The sequence below is a fragment of the Schistocerca americana genome, chromosome 8 (genome assembly GCF_021461395.2).
Source record: "Schistocerca americana isolate TAMUIC-IGC-003095 chromosome 8, iqSchAmer2.1, whole genome shotgun sequence".
Classification (NCBI taxonomy): domain Eukaryota; kingdom Metazoa; phylum Arthropoda; class Insecta; order Orthoptera; family Acrididae; genus Schistocerca; species Schistocerca americana.
The window spans coordinates 158060497-158073167 of NC_060126.1; the positions used below are offsets into that span (position 1 = coordinate 158060497).

A 12671-nucleotide genomic window follows, 5' to 3' on the forward strand; every position below is an offset into this window, starting at 1 on the left:
ACCGTATGTGCAGTTGACGGACTTTGAGCGAGGGCGTATAGTGGGCATGCGGGAGGCCGGGTGGACGTACCGCCGAATTGCTCAACACGTGGGGCGTGAGGTCTCCACAGTACATCGATGTTGTCGCCAGTGGTCGGCGGAAGGTGCACGTGCCCGTCGACCTGGGACCGGACCGCAGCGACGCACGGATGCACGCCAAGACCGTAGGATCCTACGCAGTGCCGTAGGGGACCGCACCGCCACTTCCCAGCAAATTAGGGACACTGTTGCTCCTGGGGTATCGGCGAGGACCATTCGCAACCGTCTCCATGAAGCTGGGCTACGGTCCCGCACACCGTTAGGCCGTCTTCCGCTCACGCCCCAACATCGTGCAGCCCGCCTCCAGTGGTGTCGCGACAGGCGTGAATGGAGGGACGAATGGAGACGTGTCGTCTTCAGCGATGAGAGTCGCTTCTGCCTTGGTGCCAATGATGGTCGTATGCGTGTTTGGCGCCGTGCAGGTGAGCGCCACAATCAGGACTGCATACGACCGAGGCACACAGGGCCAACACCCGGCATCATGGTGTGGGGAGCGATCTCCTACACTGGCCGTACACCACTGGTGATCGTCGAGGGGACACTGAATAGTGCACGGTACATCCAAACCGTCATCGAACCCATCGTTCTACCATTCCTAGACCGGCAAGGGAACTTGCTGTTCCAACAGGACAATGCACGTCCGCATGTATCCCGTGCCACCCAACGTGCTCTAGAAGGTATAAGTCAACTACCCTGGCCAGCAAGATCTCCGGATCTGTCCCCCATTGAGCATGTTTGGGACTGGATGAAGCGTCGTCTCACTCGGTCAGCACGTCCAGCACGAACGCTGGTCCAACTGAGGCGCCAGGTGGAAATGGCATGGTAAGCCGTTCCACAGGACTACATCCAGCATCTCTGCGATCGTCTCCATGGGAGAATAGCACCCTGCATTGCTGCGAAAGGTGGATATACACTGTACTAGTGCCGACATTGTGCATGCTCTGTTGCCTGTGTCTATGTGCCTGTGGTTCTGTCAGTGTGATCATGTGATGTATCTGACCCCAGGAATGTGTCAATAAAGTTTCCCCTTCCTGGGACAATGAATTCACGGTGTTCTTCTTTCAATTTCCAGGAGTGTATATACCTCCAGAACAGACAATTTACAAGAGAGCTATGATGTTAATAGCATACATGGCAAAAACAGATTTAATAATGAATATTATGCTTGTATTTTGTATCTGAGTTACAGTGTGTTTTTAATTTTCAGTGGAAAATTTTTTTAAACCGTTAAAAACATGGCACACAGCCAAACCAAAGAGTCCATACAAACTGATATTGAAATACTGCACAGGGTACTGGCATGATTTACCGAGTGTAAATTAAACAATCTTCAGTAATGTAAGCAAGTTTCAGCAGGCTGGGCTAAGAACCAATGACTAAGGGAAGAGAAAAACATGCTGCATCATCTGTAGAAGTTATTCCTTCCTTTCGCTGTATTTTTATCTTCCTTTAAAATTCAAAAGTCACTTCATTTCAGCTCTGCACTGCAAAGTAAATCCATTTTTTCCATCGATCAAAAACTGGACTATCAGTGTTATTACCCACTAAACAAAGCTCTATGTTGTACTTCCACAGTAGACTAAATTAATAAAACTGCTCTGGGTTTTTCTTATTTTCATTAGGTCACCAAAGATACTAGATAATTTACAGACTGGTAAGGTACTTGCCTGCATTTGTTTTTTGACTTTTCTTACTTTCAGGTTCATCCCATAATGATTCAGGTTCAGTGCTCTTTTGGTTCCAGTCACCTAAATCATCAAAAAGGCCACTCCCAGCGGAATATTTCGCATTCTTACCAAACAGTACATCATTTTCATTACCATCATCGTCATTATCTTCAAGTGGGGGAAGGAACATATTACCTGGAAAGTAAAACTAATATTATTTTAGTACAGATCACAATTTTAGCTGAATTAATAGTGTCACACAACAGCAAAAGAAAAACAGAATAACCAATAAACAGCACTATGTGAAGGATTCTATTAATCTAAAAGTTTTCCCAATTTTTTGACAAAAATGAAGGAAATGGAACTTCTGAAGGGTTCTCTGTCTATCTTGACTTCAAGGATAGTGCAGCACTCCTTACGAGTCAACATGAGTGAGCTATGATTGGCCACAATGAGAAGAAAACTCTTTATTATTTACTCATAATAAATTAAGAGACAAAATTGCTGGTCACCATTTAACTACAGGAGGCAAAATGTTTAGTACTCTTGAAAGACACATATAATGATAAAAGTGATAATGGAATCCTAGCTTGTAGAACTACCAGTCCCTTCCTCGAGGAGGAGAGACGCATATGTTGGGAAATGTCAAAAAGGAAGGGCTGGTCACTCAGACCCATGATGAGAGGGAACAACCACTAGCTAAAAAGAGGTGTGAATTGATATTAACTTCACACGTCTTAGAATTTTAAACTATTTGGTCAGGAACAAGATAAACCATTCTCATTTATAAAAATACAGTTAAGTTTCTCACAGAGAAGCAGTATGAGCAAATCAGTGAGTTGGTACATCATGGTATGACATCCTTATGGCACTAATTTCCTCCCTTTTGCATGAGTGGAGTATTACCTTCATAACAGAAAGCAGAGGGTCTCACAGACAGACTGTAGTCATATGTTAGATAGGAGACTATAGCATGTGGGTCCTACAAGCATGAGTATTGGGCTCACTCTTGTTCTTAACCTACATAAATGGTGTTCCAATGCCTTTAAAGGACTATCAAAAGACTAATATTTGCTGACTCATCTCCGTAGCAAAGTGTTCAGCATGACTGACTATGATGCAGGTTAATTTCCCAGTACTTCCAGGGAGTATTCCTTGGTGAGAGGACTGGAACAGGGTGCACTCAGCATCATGCTGCCAATTCAGGGTCTATTCAAGTAATAAATAGTGGCTCATTCTAACTATCACTCCCCAATATATTCACTGCTTGACAGTATTTGCTGCTGTTATGAGTCTACCTCTTCAACAACACCAATTTTATTAAGCACAACTTACTTACAATTAAATCACAGAAAGTAATAGTCCCAGACTCTTCTGGAAATACACAAAACGAAAGACATCTGGAGATGGATACCTTGTGGGCAATACAGTATTCTGAATGTTTCTTGAAGAATGCACACACCACAGCTAGAGAACACTGTCCACAGGTTCTACCGGAAAACTGGGATACAAACCATGCTCTCAGTGCACCTATATGCATTCAGTTCGTTCACTGAAAACACTATTGGTTGAATGGTACATAAAGACAGTCCTGCATTAGGCTGACAGATAAATCCATGAACTAGCCATATTTCGTCACTAGGTAACAACAAAGTCCAAATCACAGTTGAGGAGAAAACCATGTAGCACAGGGTTGTTCTCAACAGATAAATCAGATGGCCTGCGGTAAACGTCGGCTGGTTGACAAGCGAGGCAGCAGCAGCCCTTAAATCTGTCATGTGTACTTTGCCATGTGACCTGGAGCTGGCAGATATATTCTGCCGCACCTGGCAACCTCACCAGACATGTGCATAACTATATTGAGTGATCCACTGATACATCCAGCAGGATTATAAGAGCCCCAGACAATAAAAGTCTGTTGAGACAAAATAAAACACCTACAGCCGTCCTTATGATTTGATTTTATTTTGTTGTAACCAGTTTCAATGCTTCATTGCGCTATCTCCAGGCTGTTGTTGATGTGGTACGGGTTGGTATGATCCCTATAGATATCACATCAGTTGTCAGCATAACTGGATATGCAGATAATGTATCAGCACTCCAACCATCAACTGCCAACTAGCAACAGGAGTTGGCATTTGATGGTAGGTTTTGCCTCCTTGTCTACAGTAAAGAATAGAATTGCATACTCTGCTGGAAATGTATTCAGCAAGCTTCTATGTAAGATAAAGCTTTAATTTCGGAATCCCTATCAATTCAAAAGAAAATTAAAAACATATCTGCTTTCTCTCTTTTTCTACAAAAAAATTATCATGTGGCATTGTTGGCCAGGAGGCCCCAACCAGTGGAGTTCAGCCACAGGGTTGCAAGTCTTATTTCAGGCGGCGCCAAATTGGTGACTTGCCTGTAGGTAATTATGATGAGAGAATGAGGAGGACAACACAACACCCAGTCCATGAGTGGAGAAAATCTCCAACACGGCCGAGAATCAAACTCAGACCCACTGCATGGTAAGCAATCACATTACCACTCAGCTAAGCAGGCAGGCTCTCTTTCTACAAATATCCCTAATATCTAGATTCAGGAATTTAAAAGTTCTGTTAGCTTCACAGAAAGTACCTGTGTTCATTGTAAAGCTGCATCATAAGTAGGAATGTATTACTGATTTAGGTAACTATTTCCTTTGAGAAATACTAATATAATCAAGTCATTATCAAGCTATCAGTAGGAGGTAAACAGCAGTTACTTAGTGCACCTAAAGAGCCACAAATCGTTTTTCCCAAAGTAGCAGCTTTCTTTCTAATTTCCTTCACGGCATTTAGCTGACATAAGTATGAATAGCATTAAGCATTACAGTAATGGTTTATTATTAGTACCATGCACAGCTCAAGTTTCTACGGTTTTCTTGTCTTTTGTAATGTATACCCTGATTCTTTACACTCTGCTGAAGTTTCCCCTTTTTGATCAAATCTACAGGTCACAGTGGATAGATGAATAAATGAATGATCCTAAATGTCTAAATGGCATAACTATAGATTGCAGAAATACATATTGAGCACCTCTGCTCCAAGTGCACAAAATGTTTGTACTTCTAAAAGTCTGTGAGATATATACTATTTTAGATTCAGTAACCTCAAGAGGATGGAGACAAAAGAGTTGTGGGAAAGTAGGAGAAGTTGAGGAACAGTTTAACGCAGTTACACCATTCAGTGAAATAGCTACAAACATTAGTGCTTTTTCATCTATTCAGGCAAATGGTTTGTAGTTTCACCAAAATAAAATGCTGAACAGTAATAGCATCTACACATGTACTCAGCAAATCACTGTAAAGTAGGTTGCATAGAATACTTTTCATAAGTACTTAATGCCCTGTTGACGTGTCGAATGCAATGATGTACGGCCTACCCAAAAATATGATCATGTTAATGTGCTACTTCCAGGATTCAGGGAAGTGAGCTCGACAAAAATTGAATTTGCCTTAGGGATTAACAATGAGGGCTGATGAGATGGTATAGCGTCCCCAGTGCCAAATTTTTTATCATGTAGCCGTAAAATAATAATTTCTCTGTGTAGGTTTAGATTGCAAAGAAATAATTTATGACAGAATGATCTAAAGAGACGACAAGATACGCTCTTTTGTTAGTTTTTTAGTCGATTTCACTTCTTCGCTTGTCTTGAATGTGTCTAGAGGGACATCTTGTGTGTGCTGACAAATGTAAGCATATTTGTATGAGTTAAACATATAATATAACTATTTAATATTATTGTGCACTTTTAATTTGTAAGAGGTGATCCCGATTTCATGTCCGCCTTCCTTGAATTAACCTGCATTCAAGTAATTTACAGCTCAACAATCGCAGCGGCCGATGCAGCCAACGACGCCATTACGTGGCGATATTAACTTATGAAAATTTAACGGAAGCTGAAAAACTCGCCCGCTATTAGCATAATATCAATTTTTCTCCACAGCCGCACGAAGTTGCAGAAATACTTAGCTTTAAGATTCTTATTTTCAGTACCATAGCTGAGAGCCAGAGCCAGGACTCTGACTACAATACAATGGTTAACGGAGGTAAGAAAATACTCTCGCACGTGTGTGGGCCGCGGTTGTAATTAATAACTAAAGATCTTTTGCTTTAAAGTGAACTGACTAGCCGAGGAAATTTATATGAAAAGTTTATTACATTGTTCAACTTAAATATCATTTTTATTAAGGCCCACCACGTAAGTCGGCAACAATCAAAAAAATAATAATAACAATAATAATATATACATTAAATTACGACGGCCGACGGACGCGAGATTGGCGCCCAACGTGGGGCCCGATTAATATGATTCTATTGTAATGAATGTAATTATGTATGTGTCTAATTGTTGTAAAATATTAATGCTTGTATGAATTCTTTTACATGTACAACAACAAAACCACACCCTGAGGAGATCTGGAGAGGAAAAAGTGTAGAAAAGAAAAAGGATTGCGAGAAAGAAAAATAAGTAAGGTAAGGCCTATTGTGCAAGCATCCTGTGTAGCTCTGTGCGGAATATCGAACCCATGTGCACATGAGATACCTTCGGTGTTTTGTGTATTTACGTGTTTATTTTTGGAGGGGATAATTATTCGTTTTGTGTATTTAATGTTTATTTTTGGAGGGGATAATTAATCGTGTGTGTATCAGTGTTAAAGATTTGTCAGTGGCTTAAAGTGAATTTAGTATGGGTAAGATAGGACAACCTAAATCATCCGTACCAGAAGAACAAAATTCTGTTAATATGGAAAGTGAGGATCATTTGCAATACGTAAACGAATCCCAAGCCACCGCCTCGGATAACATAATTTCCGGAGTGGGGGGTGAGGATCTGTGGTCGGTGAATGACGCTCCACAGCAGAATGGGAATAGAGTAACAACTCCACTGCCTGGGCAGGGGGGCCAATCGAGTGCTAGATTAAGCGGGGCACCAGTATGCTCACCGATTGCAGACCCTTTTGCTGAATTTCTGCGCAGGTTAGAAGAAAGAGATAGGGAAAGAGACGAAAAACTGGCTCAGATGCTGCATGAGCAGGAGAAAAAATTAACGCAAAAGCTCATTGAGCAAGAGCAGCGCAGTGAAGCAAAGCTAGATAGTATCCAAAGCGAACTTGCCGAGATGCGGGACGCGTGCAAAGAAATACCCGATCTTGTGCAAAGCTTAGCCGGCGAAATGCAAAAATTACAGATATCGCAGGCTAGGCTTGAAGACAATGTCCAGACTTTAACCAACCGCGTGGATAATGTGGAGATAGATGCACGGAAAAGTATTGACGCATATTTGGAAGTGCAAGCTCAAAAAGTAGAAAAAGAATTAAATGAACGGCTAGAAGTGAAGGATCGCGAGATATCTGCAAAGATTGTAAGCGACGTAAAAACAGCTGTAGAACAAGCGACTGCGGCCGCGAGTGTAAATATTGACGCTAGCGCTGCCGCACTACGTGCCGAATTAACACAGATCAAATCCCGTGTGACTGCGGAGTTGCCAAATTGGCAACAGGAGGTCGCGCGGAGACTGTCTGCGTTGGAAAGCAATGTAAACAGTGGCGGACAGATCATGAATCCGACTCCGCGTACTGATTACTGTAATAACGCTGACGGTAGGCAGGGTGTGAGTGCGCAACCACAACCTAATGCGAATTATGAGCACGAACAACACGCGATACCGTGCAGCGCACATCACGAAGTGATGAATGTCCCAGAATGTAGCAATCAGATGTGCAAAAAAGAGGACAATGTAATAAAACACAGGACATTCCAACCCTTCAATAGCGAAAAACGAAATGTCCACCCTGTTGTATTCATTAAGAGCTTCAGGAATGTGTTTCCTAGGACATGGACGGAAAGACAAAGAATACAGTTCGTGGTCTCCTTTATTCAAGGTGACGCGGCACTGTGGGCCACCGACGTGTCCGAAAAATGTCTAACGATGCAACAGTTTGAAGGTGCATTCTTGCAAAAATTATGGTCCGATAGCGTCCAAGAAAGACTACGAAAGGAGTTGTACAGTGCAGAAATGTACAATCCTAAGATGGGAACATTACGCAAATATTTCGAAAAGTATATAAACAAAACCAGGTACTGGGACGAGCCAATGTCCGATCGTGACATAATCAGATTAATAAAAATGAAGTTGCCCAGTGAAATTAAAAGATATTTCATCAATGTGCTGGAATACGATATAGAACAATTCATGGAAATAGTGGATTCTGTTGACCTATTGATCGAAGATATGAAAACCGAAAACAAGTGGAACCATGCAGGCTATAATCAACACAAAGCCTATTACAATAGCAGCCACAGTAACGGTAGTAACTTAGTACCAAATGGTAACGGGAATAGGCAAGAGCACCGGCAACAGAATCGAGGCACAAACAATGGCAATGGTTATAACAGCAACGGTTATAATCGTGCAAATCGAAAGAGACATCATGATGGACGCATGAGTAATGGATATAATGGTAACGGCAATCCGCAATGGCGCAACAACCGAAACCAGTGGCGTGGTCGTAATGAACCGACACCACAGTGGCAACAAAACACAGCGCCACAATGGAACGCCAACCCAGGTCCGTCACAGAACATGTCAGGGAGTTACAACCGACCACCACAAAACCAGAGCCATACACAATATCAAAATACACCATCGGGGAGGCAGGGCAGCCAACCCAACAGTAGCAACAACAACAACCAGAACCACAATGTGAGGTTAGTGGAAGTGACAGACAACTGTCAACCCACTAATGCTCATCCGTTAAACTAAAGACAGCCACAATACGCTCTCCGTTGTTGGCTGCAGGATGGTGTAGTGAGGGCACATTCACGGATGACAGCCATGAACTTTGTATGCTGAGATACAATGAAGGAACAAAAATAGAAAAGGAACTTGTAGACATACCGCAGAAATGTAACCGAACCGACAAAAGTGTTGTGCAGGCTATATTGCAAGCAGATATGTATGGAGCACCAATACAGATAATAGTCGATACCGGTGCGTCAACCAATGTCATGAGTGCAAATTTTTACAAGTACTTGAGTCAAAATAATAGAATACCAGTATTGCCAGTGAAGAATTGTCGTGTAACAGGTGCAATAGGTGCACAATCTCATATCATAAAGCACCAGGTGCAAGTCGAGTTTACGGTAGGAAATGAAGCAATGAAAAGCTCGTTCCTAGTAGTTAGGGGATTAGGTGTTGCTTGCATCCTGGGGATGGAATTTTTACGCCAGAGGGACGCAAAAATCGACCTCTTGTGCGGGGAAATAAGCCTTATGAATGAGGATAGACGTGTAGTTTTGCCATTGTTGAGGACACGGGAAGTGCACGGTAAATATTGCCGGAACTTTCAGTCGAGATTCGAAGGAATACAGGTAATGAATTTATATTCTGACTTAAGTACAAGACAAGCGTATTATAAAGAATTTATTACTGAAGATAAAGAGGAAAAAAGGAAACTGATAGCCATGAAAGTTAGGGAGTCAGAACATTTGACTGAAGCACAACAAAACGAATTGACTCAGCTACTTACAGATTATGAGAATGTGCTTTCGGAAAAACCCGGTGTTATAGAGGGCTACACCTATAACATCGAAGTGGTACCTCACGATACTTTCTGTCACGCAAACTACACCATCCCGTGGTCAAAGAAGGAGGCAGTTACGAAGGAAATAAGAAAAATGCTTGATTGGGGGATAATTGAACCATCTCTATCCCCGTACAGCAGTCCGCTCGTGGCCGTAGCGAAAGCGGACGGCAGTATACGTCTCGTGCTTGATGCGCGCGATATTAACAAAATAATTGTACCTGTCAGAACGCGACCAGAAAACCTGGATGAACAGATACAGAAGTTTTATGGAGTTAAATATCTGACCTCTGTCGATATGCGTTCGTCGTATTGGCAAATCCCACTAACTGAATCATCAAGAAAGTACACTGCCTTTGTGTTTGCCGGCAGAAGTTACCAATTTAAAGTTTTACCATTTGGATTAAATGTTAGTGCAGGTGTCTTCATTGCAGCGCTCGATAAAGTATTTGGACCAGATTTGTTGGACCGAGTAACGTTGTATGTCGATGACTTATTAATAGCTACTCCCGATTGGGAAAGCCACATGGACACGCTGAGATGCGTACTAAAAAGATTTTCTGAGGTAGGCGTAACAGCAAACCTCGCAAAATCCAAATTTGGCAGGGAGAGAATAAAATTTCTTGGTCCTGTAATATCACCTACAGGTATTGTGCCTGATCCGAAGAAAATGGCAGCAATTGAGAACTTCCCTCCTCCTAGAACCAAGAAACAGTTAAAGGCATTTCTGGGTCTAGTGTCATTTTTCAGACGATTCATACCTGACCAGCTTTTAAATGATAATACCCTGTTAAACTTGTTGAGAAAGAATACACCCTGGATATGGAATGAACTGTGCCAGCAGTCATTTGAGCAAATACGACAAGCCCTTCTAAATGCTAATCCACTGTCACATCCTGACATGTCAAAGGAATTTTGCCTTGCTACAGACGCCTCCACTGTCGGACTAGGCGCTTGTTTATTTCAAATCGATGAGGATGGTGGAAACAAGAACATAAGAATAATCGGTTTCGCAAGCCAAGTGTTGTCAAGTTGTGAACGATCATATACAGTCACCGAACTCGAAACACTAGCAGTAGTATGGGCCATGAAGAAGTTCAGATACTATGTGTACGGAAAAAATGTAAAAATTTTCTGTGATTATCAGGCCTTAAGTTTTTTGCTGACATGCAAGTTAATGCACGACAGGTTGACTAGGTGGGTGCTTGCTCTGCAGGAATATCAATTTCAAATAATGTATATAAAAGGTTGTGACAGCGTAGTGCCTGATGCTTTGTCACGGTTGCCGCAAGGTCTGCCTGAGTTAACAACAATACTAGAACAGGCAACAGAGTACAAAATTTTAGTTATGAAAGACCCTACTTGTCGAAAAAAGTTCCTGCAGACGTGCAAGCAACTGCCTAGTTTACAGGACGAAGATACAGCTTGGGGAAAAGTCAAACAAGAACTCCTATCTTCGGGTGGAAATCAGATAGGTAGCCATTATTCTGTGCAAAATGGGGTATTATATTACCGGAAGGATGTTAACAAGGACTTGTGGTGTATCTGTGTACCGGAAGTATGTATTAGTGATTTAATCTGGCACGTGCACCTTTCGTGGGGACACGTGGGTATTGAAAAATGTAGAGCACTTCTCGCAAGACAATGTCATTTTAAGAATATGAAAAGAATAATTCAGAATGTTGTAAGGACATGTGTAGTTTGTCAAAGGACGAAACCTACAAATCTGCCCACTGTAAGTGAATTGCATCCTGTTGTTCCTAACAAACCATTACGACTAGTTTCTGTTGACATTCTAGGGCCACTACCCACTGGCAGAGGTGGTGTGAAATATGTATTTGCTGTATATGATGCCTTTTCCAAATATCTAAAATTGTATCCTGTAAAAGCTTCAACGGCCACACCCCTCATTCAGAAATTACGAACAGATTATTTTGTTAATGTTGGCAAACCACAGATCATATTATCCGATAATGCCACCTATTTTACTGGTCTCAAATGGAAAACGTTTCTACAAGAGCAAGGTGTTAAACACATTTTTGTAGCTCGATTTCACCCGGAGAGCAGTCTTGTAGAGCGTACCTTTAAAGAGTTGAACAGGTTCATGAGAACTTACATTCCGAATCGCCACACCAAGTGGGCAGAATACGTTTCGACTTTTGAGGAACTCCACAATAGATTGCCACATTCAGCCACCGGTTATACTCCACTAGAAGTCATGTTTGGAAAGAATGAAACCGACAGCTGGCTGTCACCATTACCAACTGTACCACGACAAGTTGTACCTCACGAACAAATTATAGCTGAGACTTTAAATAACTTAACGAGGTGCGCGGAGCGCCGAAAGGAGAAGCATGACAAGAAACTAAAGAAGGTAACAGTGTATCAACCAGGTGACTTGGTTCTAATAAGGACTCATCACAAGTCATCTCTGTTAGCGAAAAAGAATAAAAAATGGCAACTGGTTTATGCCGGGCCCTACAAAATCATAGACATACCACATGGATGTAGCTATTTGTTGGGTGATGTAGAATGGGGAGAGATTAAAGGACTCTATCCATACAAAGACTTAAAGAAGTTTGCTCAGTAGAGCAACGTTTACATATGTGTAGTAGGTTAAGTTTAGAGTGTATTTTTTTTCTGTGTGTAAATGTTAAGATTTTAGTGTAACATTTAAAGACAATGAGGCACACAAGATTAGTGCGATTCAATTTTGTAGATGTTAAGGAATAATAGTATTTTTAAGCAATTGCATTTTGAAGAAAAAAAATGAACGTAGGTTTAAGAATATGTTAAAAATTTCATGTTGAAAAATGCTTTAAAAATATTTTTAAAAAAAAATCAATAACATGTAATGATGAAAGAATTTTTCATTAGTGTGTCATGAATATTTTTGAACTGTAGTAGTAATGCAACTTATGAAATTCAATATTATAGTGTATAAGTCGTTTCATGTATTTATGTCTATACCGATCTTGAAATATGGTCAATCATAATTTACTTAACAATGTGAGTGCAAGGTGTACATCACCCAAGGTACCTCATGTGTTGTGGACAAGGTACAAAGCAAATCAGTAAACGCGACTACCGCTTAGCAGTGTTAAAATATATTGCCATCTGCTAAGGCAGAGATTTGCACGAATTTGTAGTGCAAACAAAAGTCACAAATCTAACATTAATCTAGGAACTTACACGCTAGGCCTAGATTATAAAATGTGTACAGTAATGCGAGAGGCAAAGTTTTGTAAAGTCGAGCCTGGCTCTGGAGGGCAAGTACGCAATGAGTGGGCAGACATGACATGGGGACTTACCTCAGA

General features: G+C 41.4%; 1 protein-coding gene across 1 annotated transcript in view; it reads right to left on the minus strand.

Annotated features, from left to right (window-relative positions):
* LOC124544941 (WASH complex subunit 2) overlaps positions 1–12671 on the minus strand; it is a 154707-nt gene that overhangs the window by 118148 nt on the left and 23888 nt on the right. The window contains exon 6 of the mRNA XM_047123688.1: positions 1746–1940. Coding sequence (XP_046979644.1) covers positions 1746–1940 — 195 coding nt within the window. The remainder of the gene's footprint in view (positions 1–1745; positions 1941–12671) is intronic.